Source organism: Callithrix jacchus, chromosome 7 (genome assembly GCF_049354715.1).
Source record: "Callithrix jacchus isolate 240 chromosome 7, calJac240_pri, whole genome shotgun sequence".
In the NCBI taxonomy this organism is placed as follows: domain Eukaryota; kingdom Metazoa; phylum Chordata; class Mammalia; order Primates; family Cebidae; genus Callithrix; species Callithrix jacchus.
This window is the reverse complement of record NC_133508.1, coordinates 88,678,346-88,698,094: the sequence shown is the minus strand read 5'-3', so window position 1 is coordinate 88,698,094 and position 19,749 is coordinate 88,678,346. Positions and strand designations below refer to the sequence as shown.

The window sequence follows — 19,749 nt, the reverse complement described above, 5'->3', positions numbered from 1 at the left end:
AACTGCCTTCTAAGGTCAGCTTTCTTTACAGGAAAAGAAATTAAGACTCAGAAAGGTTGAGTAATTTGCCCAAGGTCACTGGTAGTGAGTGGCAGGGCTATTTTATTTGAACCCCAGCAGCCTGCCTCTAAGGCCTATACCATGAACAGTTCCTCTATTTTTTTAAAATAAAAACTCTTAAGGAAAATATGCTCTAGTCCCTGAGCAAATGATTCAAAGATGTTTTTCTGTTACATTTTCTATAAGCACAAACTTTCTAGATTTTTTTCACTGCAAATGATCAAGTGTTTTTGGTATGTTTTATAAAATTGTGCCTGGTTTTGGAGTCTTTGGGGACCATAAAATGCTAGACAATACATACAGTCCTTTCCTATGAGGCTCACAATTTTTGATAGTATCTCTATCAAAGAAGAGATATGATTTCAGTTTGTATTACATTTATATCATACAATTGTATTGTATCACCATGGCTCACATTTTGAACTGATAAAAATTCCGATGTATTTAATTCAAATTCCAAACATGTTTATTTCTGCTTTCTTAATATGCAAATGCAGGTATGTAATTTAAAAAATTTAAAGCCAAATATAAAGATAACATGCTCATCCTTTCAAGTACAATCATGAGATATATTTGAAGATTTACAAAATGTTTTTCCAGATCTCAGACAAGCTGGCATTTGTAAAGTCTAGGACAAAAAAAGAGGCTGCCCCCTGCTTCAGGAATATAGACTGAACAGAGGTCACTCAGTTACCATAAAACTAGGGTAAGCACAAACTACAAACCTTCAAACTCTTTTTATTTCCAGCTGGGCAATCCTAATAATACAATTTTCTTCTTTCTTTTTAGAAGGGAAGTTGAATATAAGGGAAAGGTAAAAAGGCAAGAGAGAGGAAAGAATAAGAAAATGGCTGTAGGACAAAGAATTCACACTGCAAATTGTTCCAACAAAAAATGCAGTACATACCACATTAACAATGATAGTTACACACACAAAACTAAACATAAATGATAAAATAATAAGAACTTATAAACATGTTTAAATAGATTAAGGTGTGTTTCAATATTGTACTCTCCCCCACCCCGCTTTCATCTGAGAAAAAAAGAAGTTAGACAAGAAATGTGGCACTGAGTTATGCATTATTTAATTGTAAAAGCTGAGTACTCATACCATGATTAACCCTTCAAGTTAATACATGCAAAGTGATTCAATCTGAACCCACACTTAGAAAAATTTTAAGACTGTCATTTCCCCTGCAAATGATTGCTGAAAGATGACAGCTCAAAGGAAATTGCAAGAGTCAACAACAAAAAGCAGTGAGTAGTTGCCATTGAAAAATGAGTAGTAATTCAGGCTTCTCCTGATATGACTGGTTATAATGCTCTGCAGAAGTAAAGGGAAACAAAAAGATTAGATTAAACTTACTATCATTCCATCTGCGTGTTTCTCCGCATTACTCTGGTCCTTAAGGAAAAATGTTAAAAATATTAACTTCATTCTTATAGTTAAGTAACTCCTTGTGTGTTTCTCCTATAAGAAAGTTTATTTTACCAGGTAAGTAATAATGTTAGAACATGATTTCTCTGCTTCCACTAAGATTTTAATTCCATGTGTACATTCTTAACAAAACACAATTCAAACACTGGCTACACAACAATCAACACCAACAACACAGCAATTATTCTATACAGGGATTTTACTAAGTTCACTGTGGAAATACCCTGTAGAACTGTAGTCATGTTCAAAATTCTAGGCAAAAGTGATCTCTACATGGATGAACCTTGGAACACATGATGTTAAGTGAAAGAAGCTAGTCACAGAAGACCACATATTGTAAGATTCGACTTACATGAAGAGTGAAGAATAGACAAATCTGGAAGCAGAAAGCAGATTAATGGCTGTCAAGGGCTAGATGGAGTGGAGGTAGGAGGCTGCTGGAGGATTAAGGGAGGTACTGATGCTCCTCAACTTATGAAGAAGTTTACCTCCCAATAAATCTAAAGTTGAAAATATTGTAAGCCAAAGATGCATTTAATTCACCTAACCTACCAAACAGCATAGCTTATCCTAACCTACCTTAAACGTGTTACAGAACACTTACATTAGCCTACAGTTGGGCAACACAGTACAGTGCAGAGTTTCAGCTGGTTACCCTTGTGATTGCATGGCTGACTGGGAGCTGTGGTTCGCTGCCACTGCCCAGTATAGTGAGGGACTATCATATGGCATTATCAGTAGCTAGGGAAAAAAACCAAAGCTCAAAATTCAAAGTACAGTTTCTACTGAATACATATCGCTTTTTTGCCATCATGAAGTCAAAGAATCCTAAGTCAAACCATTGTTAAGCAGGGACCATCTATATAGGAAATAATTGCTTAATAGGTAAGGGGTTTCTTTTTGGGGTAATAAAATATTTCTAAAATTAGATTATGATGATGGCTGTAAAATTTGTAAATATAAAAACCACTGAAGTGTGCACCTTAAGATGGTGAGCTTATTTTTAAAGCTGTTTATTTTTAAAAAGCTGATGAGAAATTAACAAATACTAATGAAAACAAAGTCTATGCAGGAAAAAGTTTTGGGGAAATATCTTAAGTTGAAAATATTATTAAGTCAAAGATGTATTTAATTCATCCAACCTGGGATCTAAGGACATCTGAAAGATATAATCTACTTTAAAAATATCTATAGTCAAAACAGGAAGACGCTGAATCTTTGAATAGACCAATAACAAGGTCTGAAATGGAGGCAGCAATTAATAGCCTACCAACCAAAAGCAGTCCAGGACCAGACAGGTTCACCGACGAATTCTACCATAGGCACAAAGAGAAGCAGGTATCATTCCATCTGAAACTATTCCGAACAACAGAAAAAGAGGGAATCCTCCCTAACTCATTTTATGAGGCCAACATCATCCTGATACCAAAACCTGGCAGAGACACAACTAAAAAACAAAATTTCAGGCCAGTATCCCTGATGAACATCGATGTGAAAATACTCAATAAAATACTGGCAAACCAAATCCAACAGCACATCAAAAAGCTTATCCATCGTGACCAAGTTGGCTTCATTGGGGGATGCAAGCCTGGTTCAACATAGGCAAATCAATAAACGTAATCCATCACATAAACAGAACCAAAGACAAAAACCACGATTATCTCAATAGATGCAGAGAAAGCCTTCAACAAAATTCAATAGTTCTTTATGCTTAAAACTCTCAATAAACTAGGTATTGATGGAATGTATCTCAAAATAACAAGAGCTATTTATGACAAACCCACAGCCGATATCAGACTGAATGGGCAAAAACTAGAAGCATTCCTTTTGAAAACTGGCACAAGACAAGGATACCCTCCCTCTCTTACCACTCCTATTCAGCATAGTACTGGCAGTCCTGGCGAGGGCAATCAGGCAAGAAAAAGAAATAAAGCGTCTTCAACTAGGAAAAAAGGAAGTCAAACTGTCTCTATGCAGATGACATGATTGTATATTTAGAAGATCCCATCGTCTCAGCCCAAAACTTCCTTAAAATGATAAGCAACTTCAGGAAAGTCTCAGGACAAAAATCAATGTGCAAAAATCACAAGCATTCCTATATACCAATAACAGACAAACAGAGAACCAAATCCTGAGTGAACTCCCATTGACAATTGCTACAAAGAGAATAAAGTACCTAGGAATACAACTAACAAGGGATGCAAAGGACCTCTTCAAGGAGAACTACAAACCACTGCTCAAGGAAATAAGAAAGGATACAAATAAATAGAAAAACATTCCGTGCTCATGGCTAGGAAGAATCGATATCCTGAAAATGGCCATACTGCCCAAAAGTAATTTATAGATTCAATGCCATCCCTATCGAGCTACCATTGACTTTCTTCACCGAATTGGGAAAAAAAAAAAAAAAAAACCACACCTTAAATTTCATATGGATCCAAAAAACAGCCCATATAGCCAAGACAATCCTAAGCAAAAAACAAACAAAAAACAAAAAACAAAAAACGAAACAAAGATGGAGGCATCACGCTACCTGACTTCAAAGTATACTACAAGGCTACAGTAATCAAAACAGCATAGTACGGGTACCAAAACAGATATATAAATCAATGGAACAGAACAGAGGCCTCAGAAATAACACCACACATCTACAACCATCTGATCTTTGACAAACTTGACAAAAGCAAGCAATGGAGAAAGAATTCCCTATTTAATAAATGGTGTTGGGCAAACTGGCTAGTCATATGCAGAAAGCTGAAACTGAATCCCTTCCTTACACCTTATACAAAATTAACTCAAGATGGATTATAGATTTAAACGTAAGACCTAAAACCATAAAAACCCTAGAAGAAAACTAGGCATACCATTCAGGACATAGGCATGGGCAAAGACTTCATGACTGAAACACCAAAAGCATGGTAACAAAAGCCAAAATAGACAAATGGGATGTAATTAAACTAAAGAGCTACTGCCCAGCAAAAGAAACGATCATTAGAGTGAAAGGCAACCTACAGAATGGGAGAAAATTTTTGCAATTTACCCATCTGACAAAGGGCTAATATCCAGAATCTACAAAGAACTTAAACAAATGTACATAAAACAAACAACCCCAACAAAAAGTAGGTGGAGGTATGAACAGACACTTCTCAAAAGGAGACATTTATGCAGCCAACAAACATTAAAAAAAAGCTAATCATCACTGGTCATTAGAGAAATGCAAATCAAAACAATGAGATACCATCTCATACCAGTTAGAATGGTGATCATTAAAAAGTTAGGAGACAACAGAAGCTGGAGAGGATGTGGAGAAATAGGAATGCTTTTACACTGTTGGTGGGACTGTACATTAGTTCAACCACTGTGGAAGACAGTGTGGCAATTCCTCAAGGATCTAGAACTAGAAACACCATTTGACCCAGCAATCCCATTATTGGGTATATACCTAAAGGATTATAAATCATTTTATTATAAAGACACATGCACATATATGTTTATTGCAGGACTGTTCAAAATAGCAAAGACTTGGAACCAACCCAGATCAATGATAGACTGGATAAAGAAACTGTGGCACATATACGCCATGGAATACTATGCAGCCATAAAAAAGGGTAAGTTCATGTCCTTTGCAGGGACATGGATGAAGCTAAAAACTATCATTCTCAGCAAACTAACACAGGAACAGAAGACCAAACACCACATGTCCTTACTCATAGGTGGGAGTTGAACAATAAGAACACATGGACACAGGGAGGGGGAACATCACACACCAGAGCCTGTAGGGGTGTGGGGGGCTAGGGGAAGGATAGCGACGGGTGGGGGCATTGGGGTGGGAGAACATTAGAAGAAATACCTAATGTAGATGATGGGGTGATGGATGCAGCAAACCACCATGACATGTGTGTAACTATGTAACAAACCTGCACATTGTACACATGTAACCCAGAACTTAAAATGTATAATAATAATAGTAATAATAATAATAAAAGTATCTGTAGTCAGCCAACTCAGTCCTACAAGGATAATCTAGTCTGTGAGATTCAGTTTGGTAGCTACAGTAACACACAGTTATTGAATGTTTGAAATATGGCTAGCTCAAAGTATAAAATACTTTCATGACTTTGAAGACTTGGTACAAAAAGAAAAAGACTCATGTCTGTAATGCCAGCATTTTGGAAGGCCAAGGAGGGGAAATCGCTTGAAGCCAGGAGTTTTGAGACCAGTCTGGGCAACAAAGCAAGACCCTGTCTCTAAAAAAATTTAAAAATTAGTGGGGCACAGTGGCGAGTACCTGTAGTCCCAGCTACTCAGGAGGCTGAGGCAGGAGGATTGCTTGAACCCAGGAGTCTGATGTTGCAGTGAGTTATTTATGATTGTGACACTGCACTCCAGCCTGGGTGACAGAGCAAGACATTATCTCTTAAAAAAAAAAAATCGGGAGAATATGAACTATTTCATTAATAAATTTTTACACTGATTACATGTTGAAATGATATTTTTGGTATAGTGGGTTAATATAATTCGTTAAAATTAATCTCACTTGTTTCTTTTCACCTTTTAAAATGTGGTTATAAGAAAATTTTAAATCACATTTATGGCTCTCATTTTTATTGTATAGCACTGGTCTAAACTTAGGATATTCAATAGGAACTGACAAAATTAAAGGCTCAAATTATAAGTAATCAACAGTATTTATCTGTACCTATTTTATGCAAGACTATAAAAACTACATAAATCAAATTGATCTTTCTCTAACTTTAAAAATGTTAATCTCTATCTTTGCCTGTAAGAATAACCATTTGAAGTCCCTGATTTTAATTACATTAAAATATTGTTTTACAGCATGATTTAAAACATTTGGTAAAAATCGACCAGAGTTTAAGTTTGTACCAACTACACTTCACAACCAAAACATGTCTAGCTTACCTTTTCTCTCAATTTCAGTGATAATTAAACAATGCAAAAATAGTGCTCTGGTAAATCACAGTCAATCCTCTGCACATGCCATTCTGACAGGCATTTTGAGTTGTGGTATGTGGTCATATCACCCGACTCTAATACTGGTCAAGTGCCCACCTGCAGGAGCCTCCCAGCTTATCTTCGCTCTGTCCTGCCCTTTTCTCCCAGCTCCATTGCCGTTTCCCACTAGTAGAACATTAGCTGTCTCCACCAAGGGTAAAAGAAAGGATGTGTTCTGAGATAACAAAGCCCACTTGAAAATTCCATTAACCAGATGGTCTCAAAACTTTGCTGCACATTAAAACCACCCAGGGGTTTAAAATAACCCTAATACCCAGTTCATACCCCATACCATAATAGCATTATAACAGAATGTCTAGGGGTGGGAGCCAGGAATCAGAACTGATTTCCAAATGATTCCAATGTGCAGTAAAGTTTGAGAACCAATACGCTAATCATTTAGGCAGGAGAGAATCTACTGGGCGTGTGAATTCAAATGAAAGAATCAAAACCGGAAGGAGCTTAAAATTAAAATGTTTACTTAAGCATGCTGCCTCTAAGAAGCTGATACTAATCAGCCCCAAACAAGAAAGGTAACAAATTAGCTGTCTTCTCATATCACTTTGGGGTTTCAAATGGTATTATCTCCCTTAAAGTAGTTGATTCCGACATTTTATTAACCTGTCAGTGAATAATAGTCTTCCAAAGTGGCCATAACAATTTATATTTCAATCAGTACTCAATGGAAATTCTCCAATTTTTACCAGATGGTTTACTGTCACTTTAATATTTGCAACCTTCTATTTTTTTAATTTAATAAACACTTATTTAGATCTCACAGCATCAGTAAGAGACAGGCACTATTATTATCCCTCTTGTATATGGAATATAAACCAAAGCATAGCGAGGATAAATAAAATTGCTCCAGTGTTGGGGCTTGGATTCAAACTCAGTATGGGTCCAGAATCCATGCTCTTCAAGATTATGCAAAGTTGATTGTCATTATTATTTTAAAATGTTTTATCTTAATCACAGATTAACTGCTTAAATCTACCTAAAGTTTAGTTTATATGGATGGTCATCGCAGCACATCAGAGAGGTGGCTAAGTAAAAAAAAATCATATATATAGTGAAAATACTAAACCATGCAACCATTAAAAGTAATACATTGGAAAAATCATTCAGCAATTCAGTTATTTATCACGCACCTCCTATATGGCAAGCAATTGTAAGCACTGAAGATACAATGGGATTATGGACTGAATGTTTGTGTCCCTCCCCAAATTCCTATGTTGAAGCCCTAACCCCAAAGGTGGCTATATTTGGAGATGAGACCTCTACAGAAGTAACTAGGGTTAAATGGGGTCAAAAGGGTGGGGCCCTGATTCAATAGGATTAGTGTCCTCATAAGAAGAGACACCAAACAGCTTGCTCTCCCACATGTACACGCTCCCTCTCTCAGTGCATACTCACCAAGGAAAGACTATGTGAAGACATGGCTGTTTATAGGCCAAGAGGAGAGCCCTCATCAGAACTGAACAGGACAGAATGTGGATCTTGGACTTCTGGCCTTCAGAATGGTGAGAAAATAAATTTCTGTTTTTTTTAATTTTATGTTATTATTTTACAGTCTCGCTCTGTAACCCAGGCTGGAGTACAGTGGCACAATGTTGGCTCACTGCAACCTCTGCCTCTCAGGTTTAAGCAATTCTCCTTCCTCAGCCTCCTGAGTAGCTGGGACCACAGGCACATGCACCACGCCTAGCTAATTTTTTGTAACTTTAGTAGAGACAGAATTTTACCATGTTAGCCAGGATACTCTTGATCTCCTGACCTTGTGATCCTCCTGCGTAGGCCTCCCAAAGTACTGGCATTACAGGCATGAGCTACTGCACCTGCCAAATTTCTGTTCTTTAAGCCACCCAATATTTGTTATGGCAGCCCACAAAGATTAATACAAGTGGTAAGACAAGCAAAGTCCTCACCAAGATTGTACTCTAGGGTCGACAGCAAATAAAGAGATAAATAAACAAATATATCATGTAAACTTGACTAGTGATACAAGGCCATGAAGAGAAAGAAACTAGTGGGAAGTAGAGATTTTAGAGAAAAGTCTTTCCAAAGATGTTGTTTGTGGCAGAAATCTGAGTAAGTAAGAGAGATTTTTCTTTCTTACTGAGCAAGTAAGAAATCTGTGGGAAATGCCCTCCAGGTGGAGACAAAAGCAAGTAAAAAAATCCCTAAAGCAGGAAAAAAAAAAAAAAAGCTTGTCTTGCCTGAGAAAAAGAAAAGAGCTGTTATTGGAATGGTGTGATCAAGCAAGGGTAGGAGATAAGAGGGCAGTGAACATAAGTAGTTTCTATTTGATTCCAAATGAGATGGAAAACATCAGGGGTATTCGAGCAGGTAAGTGACATGATGTGATTTATATTTAAATTAAGTTTAAAAATACAGAGTCCATACATGGTACAAATATAATTGAGAGTTGTATTTGTACCTAAGAAGCCTTAACAACAATAAAACTTCCTTCTGGAATAAATAAAAGGCCAAATTTAATTTACTTGACCCAAGTTACCCATTGTGAAGAATCTTAAAATGTAGTTTTATTAAGCTGGGCTAAGATAGACAAGTAGCAAGTACAAATTAGCTTGTAGAAAGTTCTAAAAAATAGTTTTATTAATTTGAACTATAACATATTTCAAAGACAGAGAACACTAAAAATGTTTTTGATGAGTGGCTAACCGTGAGCTACTGAAATAGGCTAGGCTGACCTACTGTACAACTATCTAAAGTCCTGAATGATCTTCAGAGATTACTCAAACTAGCCTAAACACCATCAGCTCCTCTGTTTCCTCAATCTTCAAGAGAAGGCAGTATGAATTCCCTAAAATACCTAGTCACTCAAATGAGGCATGGTGTAGTTTAATGGTTATAAGTAAGCTTTTGGATAAGGGTAGGTGCTTCTACTCACCTATATAATTCCAGAGCCAAGAAAAATGAAAATAAAACCTGATCCCTTTTATGCCTCCAATCCTAACTTCCCTTCTGTTTAGCTTTGGAATATACTATGATCTATATTAGGAAATGGAAAATTTAGACACATACATAGGAAATCTAGATATCACTAACATCTGGAAACGGAACATTTAAGCCCTAAGTTCTGACACTTTAAGTGTAATATATTGGGGTGGGTTTGGTAGCTCATGCCTGTAATCCCAGTACTTTGGGAAGCCAGGAGTTCAGACCAGCCTGGGCAACATGGTGAAACCCATTTCCACTAAAAATATAAGAATTAGCCAGGCATGGTGGTGCATGCCTGTAACCCCAGCTACTCAGGAGGCTGAGGCACGAGAATCAGTTGAACCCAGGAGGCAGAAGTTGCAGTGAGCCAAGATTGTGCCACTGCACTACAACCTGGGCAACAGAGCAAGATTCTGTCTCAAAAAAAAGAGCATATTTTAAATCTGGCCTCAAAAGAAAATGGCATTGCCCTATTCAATTTATAAGCTAAACATCCTTACTATCCGAACACAAATGGATTGTCCTATACTACTGTGTCATTTAACAATAGTAGGTTAAAAGTCTCTATGAATTGGTAAACATATGCAACTGAAGAAGTAAAAGAGATGAGTAATTATAAACTTATCTAAACAGGCAGGGCGCGGTGGCTCAAGCCTGTAATCCCAGCACTTTGGGTGGCCGAGGCGGGTGGATCACAAGGTCAAGAGATCGAGACCATCCTGGTCAACATGGTGAAACCCTGTCTCTACTAAAAATACAAAAAATTAGCTGGGCAAGGTGGCACGTGCCTGTAATCCCAGCTACTCAGGAGGCTGAAGCAGGAGAACTGCCTGAACCCAGGAGGCGGAGGTTGCAGTGAGCCAAGATCGCGCCACTGCACTCCGGCCTGGGTAATAAGAGTGAAACTCCATCTCAAAAAAAAAAGAAAAAACACTTATCTAAACAACATTTCTCAAATTGGCTGCTGAGTTGGTCACCCCTTGCTAGCCACTTGCTGCAAATAAAGGGGCATAGTGAAGTAGAAGGATTAAAAAATAATTCCTATTCTCAAACAATATTCTTATTTCTGAAAATCTCAGGTAATATATATTTAGGTTGAATACACCAAAATTTTTCAGAAAAGGAGACAACATATATGAAATTTTTAACCCACAATAATTCAAAATGTATTTTGTTTCATGAATAAAGAAAAGCAATTAAAATTCACTAATGTAGTTCACTACCAGAAACAAATCTATAATCATTTTTAAAAATATATCTCTATTATACTCTTCATTTTGGACAATAATTGCCAGAACTTACTTCTCTATTTTCTAAGAAAAACTTTTTTTTGTGTGGAAGGTTTAGTAAAATATGTCCCTGTCCCAAACAGTGATAATGGATAAAATGGAAGGAAGGGGTGAGTCATTCAAACATGCTCCCCTCCTTCCTGGTTCCCAGAAATGACATTACCAGAAACAGTAGCTAAGATAACAACCAAACACAATAGTTGTTCCATAGTATAAGCTCACAATACAGTTTACTGTAGAAAGGTACTATGTTTCAGGTCTGAGTTTTTTGGCTATTAAAGAAAAACGCCATTATAATTTTTGAATTCCATGCATAAAGGTAAATTGAAAGTAAAATTTACTTACTTTAGCAATCTGCAGCAACACAATGCAGTGTTTAATTGATTCTACCATGCTCTATAAAAACAAAACATTGATTTTTAGGATCTTGGCCCAAATAAAATGGATGTATAATGTTAAAGCTTAAAATACAAGAATCAGTTTAAATGTGTACGATTTAAGTCCATACTACACAAGAAATATCCTCTTTGGATCTAGTATGCTGAAAATGTCAAATGAAGTTATTCATTAGTAGTTCTATTAATTTTAAGGAATGCCACAAATTGTTAATTTATACTAAATAATTTATACCTTTTTAAATTTTTTAAAAATAAAAAATTTTTTTAATGAAACAAGGTCTCACTATTGCAGTGGCTATTCACAGGCATGATTATAGCACACTATAGCCTCAAACTCATGGGCTCAAGCCATCCCCCTCCTTCAGCCTCCCAAGTAGCTGGCACTATGAGTACTTGCGACCATGCCTGGCTCTAAATGGTTTTTCAACACTTCAAACAGAAAGACATACAAATCTGATTAACTTTCTAGTTCTTACATCAACAGCAGTAACCCTAAGAAATCTACTTTATGCTTGCGAAAATGCTGAAAAGAAAAAAAGAAAAAAAAAGAAATCTACTTAAGATGTTGATGGGCTGGGTACAGTGGTGCACACCTGTAATTCTACTGCTTTGGCAGGCCAAGGCAGGAGGATTGCTTGAGGCTAGGAGACCAGCCTGGAAAACATAGCAAAATTCCATTTCTACAAATAATTAAAATAAAAATTAGCCATGCATGGTAGCAGGTGCCTGTAGTTGTAGCTACTCAAATAGCTGAAGCAGGAGGATTGTATAAGCCCATGAGTTCAAGGCTGCAGTGAGTTATGACTGTACCATTATACTTGACTGCACCATTATACTCCAGCCTGGAAGACACAGCAAGACCCTGTTTCTTAAAATAAAATAAAAATAAAGGATCTTGTCACAACACTGGTGAACCAAATTATTATTTTGCCTGTTTTAAAATTTTGATCAAGGGACACATCTCATTAGTAGCCCATTATATAATGTCAGAAGTCCACTATGTAAGAAAACTTGAATTACAATATATTATAATAAGAAAGAAACCAGCTGCAGTGGCTCATGCCTACAATCCTACCACTTTTGAAGGCTGATGAGGGAGGATCGTTTGAACCCCGGAGCTGAGACCTGGGCGACATAGCAAGACCCTGCCTTAAGAATAAAAGAAATCAATTAATTAATTTTTTAAAAAGATGAAAGAATATATCCACTGTGCATTGATGACACCTTTTATCCAAGGTTTCAGACAAGACCAGAAACAGGCAAATGGTACATGGAAGTCAATTTCAATTAAGGGGCTGATTCTATTAATACTATTTTTAATTCCTTTAGAAAATAATACAATTCTTAAGCACCCCTGTATAAATTCATAAATACCTCTCAATTTTTCTCATCAATAGTGGCAGCTTAAAATAAACATAATATCTTAAAACATTTTCTAATGCAAAGTCAGAGTGTATCAAACATTAACTTACATTTGTTGTCTCTTTGAGCGTTTCAATTTTCTGTGAAAAATAATGTTTAAACAGAAATAATGAGAAGCATAAAGAAGCACAACTGTTTTTTACTGACTAGTCATTTAAAGAATTTACCTACCTAGGACCTCAGTGAGAAAAAACAAAAACAAAAATAAACAAAAAGAATTTTACCAAAATGTACTCATTCTAAGTGAGTACAACCAAGTTGGGAAGGGGGTACTATTTATTTCGTTTTTTTATCTAAATTAATTATTTATATAAGAATTCTATATATTTATGAATTATATACCCTCTTTAATAAAATTCATGTAATTCAATTAAAGTTTGTAATAATAATATGAAACATTCTTATTCCTTACCTGAAAACAAGTTTTTTCTTTTCTATGAACTTCACTTTTTTTAAAATCACATTAATCTCTCCTAAATTGTGAGTTTTGCTCTTGTTGCCCAGGCTGGAGTGCAATGGCGCCATCTTGGCTCACCACAACTTCTGCCTCCCAGATTCAAGTGACTCTCCTGCCTCAGCCTCCCCAGTAGCTGGGATTACAGGTATGCGTCACCACACCCAGCTAATTTTGTATTTTTAGTAGAGACAGGATTTCTCCATGTTGGTTGGGATGGTCTCAAACCCTAAACCTCAGGTGACCCACCCACCTTGGCCTCTCAAAGTGCTGGGATTACAGGAGTGAGCTACCACACCCAGCCCTAAATTGTTTTAAAATGACATGGGACTAAGTCTGAAAGGTGAGTTAGAACATGAGTTACTATTACCAGGCATAAAAGAGCCAAATGCCAGCCTATACAGTCAACAGAAATGCCAAAAAAAAAAAGCGAAGGAGAGGAAAAACATTAATTAGAAAAAAGACAATAAGCAAACTACAAAGTAGCTGTCAGAAATGCAAGGGAGAGAATAACAGAACCATAAAAAAGCAGTTTTTTTTGTTTCTTCATATATGGATTTTTGTTTATTCTGAACATTCTTGCTGGTTGGTTTATTGGTATCTGAAGTGACCATATATAAATATAATAACTTTCTACCTTCAACATGATACATGAAAAGGAAAGAACTTACTCCTAGGGATATGATACAGAAAAGGTATTATATTAAAACTCTGGGCCAGGCATGGTGGCTCACACCTATAATCCCAGCACTTTGGGAGGCTGAGACAGGTGGATCACCTCAGGTGGATCACCTCAGGTCAGGGGTTTGAGACCAGTCTGGCCAACATGGTGAGACCCCATCTCTACTAAAAATACAAAAATTAGCCGAGTGTGGTGGTGCATGCCTGTAATCCCAGCTACTTGGGAGGCTGAGACAGGAAAATCGCTTTAACCCAGAAGGCAGAGGTTGTAGTGAGCCAAGATCCTACTACTGAACTCCAGCCTGGGCAACAGAGCAAGACTCTGTCTCAAAAACAAACAAACAACTCTGTACATTATTCTTTTGTTTAATTATGAAACCTTAACAGAAATTCATCAGGAAAGTCCCCTTTGAAGTCCATATGGCAATAATATTATAATAGGTCAATAATATTATTATAGTAAGTAAAAACACACTAAGATACTCAGTGTTCTCCAAAAGCCTCTTGAATTTAAAATCTTTAAAGTCAAAATCATGGTTATGGAAGTTACCTTTCTTTGTTCATCTTCTTTGCAGTTTTGAAGCTTGTCATCAAAAAGCTACAAAATTTTAAAAAATGGTTATAGTATCATGCCACTTTGCTACACTGTGTACATTCACTAAACACAGAAAAGCAAACATTAGTTCTTAAACACATTTCTTCCAGGGATGATTTATATGTTATTTTCAAGACAACATGTATTTTTTTTCAAGGCACTGAATCAAAGTCAAATTCTATTGTATGAAATCATTTTAACTCATCAAGGTCAATCACTCTGGAAGAATTATAAGCAAAGGAAAACAGATGACTTTTAAGAAATTAAAATATCAATCAAACTTGAAGTTTTTTCTGCTTTGTTTTTCAAGATTATGATCAGTCCTTTTCCCAGCACCTCTGCTTTTAATTAATTTTAAGTAGAAACTGAAGGAGACAATTCATTTCAGTAATGATAAAGTAGAGAAATCACGTCCCCATATTCCAACTCCCTTGAATTAAAAAAGTAGTAGAAATTGAGCCACTAAAACATACAGTTTCATGAAAATTTTAAACAGAATATGAACAAAATCTGGCCTTATTTTTCTAATTACGTCTACATATTTACCTTTTTCTTAATGACCAAAAAAAGCATTATGTAAATATGCTATTTACCAATATAGTTAGTGATGAAGATCTCTCAATAAGTCACCTAGATCTTTGAAGTCTTCTTTAAAAACTGCGGAACCACCTGAGGGCTGTTTTGACTTAAAAATCAAGCTCAGTAACATTTTCTATTTCTATAAATTTAATATACAAACTAATGCCATACCTACCTTTAACTGTTCAATCAAGATTTGAAGGTAAGCATCAGCTTCTGTAAGTTTTTTGTCAAAGTCTTGGACACTAGGAATAAATCCTGAATCCAAACCCTAGAGAAAGAGAAAATTTGCAATAAATCTACCAGAACCCAAGCAATGAATGTTTAATAGTACACAAAATACTTCTTCCTTCATACATGAAGACATTTCAATTTTTTAAATATATTTCTACTCTGACACAAATAATAGGTCTATTTAAATAGTGGCACATCAATCTTCCTCATCAACTTGGAGCACTGCTTCCCTTCTCATCAGTTACACATGCTGCTTCTCAAACTGGATTTACTCTTCTCTACAGAATCACTTTCTTATCTCCCCCAAGCCCTATAATTGGCTCCCAATCACCACCAGAACAACAGTAATTCAACCAAGGAAGATACACAAAACCCACCTAGATTATCTATTTTTCCCCTTTGTTCAGTTTATTCCTCCCTTCCCTTAATGTTAACTTCATATTGTTTAGGCCCCACTCTAAGTGAAAGTAGCAACACCTCTCCTAATCAAGTTTCCTACTCACTTTCACCCTAGGCATGAACATTACACTCTAGACATGGTATAGATGTTTATTTATTTAGAAGGCCTACTTATTTATCTCAGTCTAAAAGTGCAGCATTTGCATGTCCTACTTTTTGCATATTTAAGAGCATGGGAATCTTATGTTTTAATTTTACCCAAAGAAAATTTTGAGTTCTTAATCATCTCAGACTAAAAAATACATCAATCCTGGGTGTAAAACACAAAACAGCTGGAGACAATAGCACAACCACCATGCCACATTTGTATGCCCAGTCATCATTCTGTTAAGCAGGAGTATCATACTGTTAAGCAGTAGGGTCAGGAACCGCTACTGTAAAAATCCCAACCCAACCACAAAATTCTGCACTAAATGGGTAAAATATACTTGATCAACATACCCATCTCACACTTGACTTTCACTTGTCATTTCTTCCCTGCCTTTGCCCAAAGCATGCTTTTATATTACAGCAAGACCTGATCTTTGTATACTTTATCATTAAAGCATTTTTACAGCCATTATCTCAAAACACCAAATTGAGATGGTATGATATTGTGGAAATAGCAATGGGCTGGCAAATCTGGTTTCTAATTCTAATATCTATCATGATATTGTGGCTGTCCAAACTTGGGTTTTCTTACCTGCCAAACACAGGCATCCTCCTTCTCCTATTATTAGTATAGCAGCTACTACTTCTACTAAAAACAACAACTAATAACACTATCAATTACTAATGTTACAGTACTTTTGTTATTCTTCTCAAACTAAAATTCAAATTCTGAATCAAAGAAAAAGTAGAATTTGATTAAAAAATCTAGGTCTATCGTGAAGGCCCGCGGCGGGTGCTGACGCGATGTGATTTCTGCCCAGTGCTCTTGAATGTCAAAGTGAAAAATCTATGTCTATTAAGACCACAGGAAAAATCAACTTATCTCGTAATTTATTTTCTCTTTCAAATTCAAAGGCGATAAATATGTCTACTTTTTTTACATACATGTCAAGAAACTATTTGACAGTTAGCATTACAAAGCCCCTTCCCAATGAGATAACATGTATAAAAACAAAGTTGAAGAAAAAAAATTTTAATAAATAATGTATATAAAATCCAGGTATTTTTATAAAATTGTGGTTAAACATCTTTGTTTTTAAAGATGACCCAAATAATTTTCTATTATAGACATTTAATATATACAGTTTGATAAAAGATATAGAAATGGCTAGATATATCATATTTCATAGATATTAGAGTACTGCACTATGAAAGAAAGAAGCAATTTATTTCCATGTTACTGTTCCACAGAAATATCAGGACTGTTTGGCTTTTTTTTTGGTTTTGTTTGATTTCACATAGCAGTGTAACATGATTATCAACAAATTATCAAGATCCAGTTAAAATCCGCCAAATACATTGTTTATGCTAAATATTTGTAAAGGTCAATGGCATATTCATAAATGAATAAGAAAGCATCTAAGTTAGAGGAGAAAAGTAATCTAAGTATTTTCACTCTTCTGAATCTATTTAGAATTACTATTGTAAAAATCTAATTAAAACATCTGATTGGATTAAAAATCATCTAGTGACTGAATGAAAACAAATTTAAATTACTGCTATCTGAACCTTACCTAAATTAATTAAACAAAGCTCTGATGTTCGTAGAATCATATAAAGCTCACCTTGGCTCTTAGAGTTGCCTCTAGATAGTCTTCCACAACTTTCTTTTAACCCTAGAATAAACTTCACACTTCACAAGATCCAAGCTAAAGATCTACTCATCAACCCATTTTTCTTTGGTTTATAAACCTTCTAACAGGAGGTTTATGACAGCTATCAGCTTAAAATCCCGGAATTGGCCCAATCACCCTTGCATAGTAATTTACCATTTTTTTTCATGTACTTGAAAGGAATTTATGTATATAGTTGCCTTAACTGCAACCAGTAAAATATCATGTACAAATTCATCAATAACACAAACCAGTAAACTGTTTTCTTAAATCTAGTAAAATTAATGCACTAGAAGAAGGCAAAAGTATGACTATATATTGTGGCTTACAGCATCAGTCACCTAATTAAACTTCCCACTCACAGAAGTTCCTTTCATAACATCTTTGAAAGTCATCTAGTCTTTAGTATCTCATGAGATGAGAAACACATTACTTCCTAATGTAGATTATCTTATATTAAATTCTCCTAAAGTATTAATTGTTCCTCTTTCCATTCAACATTTATAACACTAAACCACATATTCATATATGGTTTAATGTAGTTTTATTTTTATTTATTTTTTGAGACAGGGTCTTGCTCTGTCACCCAGGCTGGAGTGCAGTAGTGCAATCAGGGCTCACTGCAGCCTCAACCTCCTGAGCTCAAGGAATCCTCCCACCTCAGCCTCCCAAGTAGCTGGAACTATAGGCATGTGCCACCAAGCCCAGATAATTTTTTATTTTTATTATTTTGTGCAACATAGCAAGACGCTGTCTGCACAAAAAAATAAAGACTCTTGGGCTCAAGCAATCCTCCCACCTCAGCATCCCAAAAAGTGCTGAGATTACAAAGTGTGGATGAATGTGCCTGACCAAGTTTTAAACAGGACTAACTCCTTTACCATGTTGAGGGTGGTCTTTGAAAAGAACTGGGAATAGGGCAGACCCTTTCAGACAGAGTGTGAATTCATATTTCTTACAGTAGTAGCTTTTGAGAACAAGTAAGTTGGGAGTCAAATAGATACACATTCCAGTACTCTGTATTTGCTCTAACATTTATCATAATTGAACATTTGAGTGACTTCTCTGAAGAATTAAAACTCCATAAGGGCAAGAACTATGCCATTCATTCATCAGTATTCTAATCAGGGCCAGCTCAGTGTTAAATAAACGCTCATGGCAATGGCCTACCACAACTGGAAATTGTTGATACCACATCGGTCTTCGTGACCTCTTCTCCCAGGATTTCTCTCGCCTTTCTATTCTCTTTCTCCTTTTCTCTACTCCCTCAAGCCTTTTATTCGTGTTGTCTTTCCTTCTCTTTTGTCCAAGTCCTTCAGTAGTAACTGAAGTAATGATGTTACATTATTGGCACTCAGGACCAAAGAGGTTGCTGCTCTTTGGTTTATTATACTGATGTGAGAGCCACAGCTCTAATCTGATGATTCCTGTATGAATTCATTGAATGTTTAAATTATTAGAGAAATAAAGACAAAGTGGTCTGTGATGAACAAGAAATTAAATTCGAAGAATCTCAATGGAAATTAAACTTCAATCTAACTGTAAAATTTTGAAATCTGTAAAGAAAAACCATTTCTGTGGTGAATATGCTAAAAAAAAGTCTGGTTTTCAAAAACACTTTATTAATAAGGAAATCTACTCTAGCCTAGGCAACCAAGTAAGACCCTGTCTCAAGAAAAAGAGAGAGAGGGAGAGAGGTGGGAAGAGAGCCGGGAGAGAGGGAAGAGTAGGGGAGAGAGGGAAGAGGAGAGGAGGAGAGGGGAGTAGGGAGGGGTGGGGAAAGAGGAAGGCAGGGTGAAGGGAAGGGCAAGGGGAAGGGGAAGGGGAAGGGAAGGGCAGGGGAAGCGGAAGGCAAAGACAGGGCAAGGGGAAGGGGAAGGGCAAAGGAAAGGGAAAGGGAGGGACAAGAAAAAGGGAAGGAAAGGAAAGGGGAGAGGAGAGGGAAGGAAGGAAAGGAAAGGAGGAAGAGAAAAGGAAAGAGGAAATGAGAGGAGAGGAGAGAGGGAAAGAAGGAAGGGAGAAAGAAGAACAGAAAAAGAAAGAAAAGAAAAAAGAGAGAGAAAGTAGATACATAAATTCAAGAATAACACATACTTCTATATCATCTGGGATCTATGCATCCAGTTTAACAGAAGAAGAGAAGCATATACATCTAAACCAATTTAAGGGGAATTACTAAAATAATATATCCAGATTTGTAGAAGAACATCAAACTGCCTCAAAACTGTATGTCAGTACTTCCTACTACCTTTCTAATAAAGTTAAGTAACTTTAGAAATTAAAATTTAGAAATCTGTAAAGAAAAATTTAGAAATCTACTTTTTTCAGAAGGCACTTAAAAGCTAACAAATGTTCAGCAAAATCAATTCTTATTAATGATTTTAGTTGGGACATTAAACA

The 19,749-nt window shown here is 36.1% G+C and overlaps 1 protein-coding gene across 50 annotated transcripts in view; it reads right to left on the bottom strand.

Moving 5' to 3' along the window:
* Positions 1-19,749, bottom strand: part of OSBPL9 (oxysterol binding protein like 9) — a 185,664-nt gene that overhangs the window by 33,787 nt on the left and 132,128 nt on the right. For 14 of the 50 annotated variants that reach the window (XM_009001204.5, XM_054236220.2, XM_002750811.7 and 11 more), the window contains 5 exons: positions 15,069-15,164; positions 14,270-14,317; positions 12,635-12,664; positions 11,110-11,160; positions 1,427-1,465 (listed from right to left, as the gene is read on the bottom strand). In XM_009001204.5, coding sequence (XP_008999452.2) covers positions 1,427-1,465; positions 11,110-11,160; positions 12,635-12,664; positions 14,270-14,317; positions 15,069-15,164 — 264 coding nt within the window. Of the gene's footprint in view, positions 1-1,426; positions 1,466-11,109; positions 11,161-12,237; positions 12,312-12,634; positions 12,665-14,269; positions 14,318-15,068; positions 15,165-19,749 lie in introns of all 50 variants that reach the window. The other 36 variants (XM_002750813.5, XM_078331722.1, XM_002750812.7 and 33 more) reach the window with 5 other exon arrangements.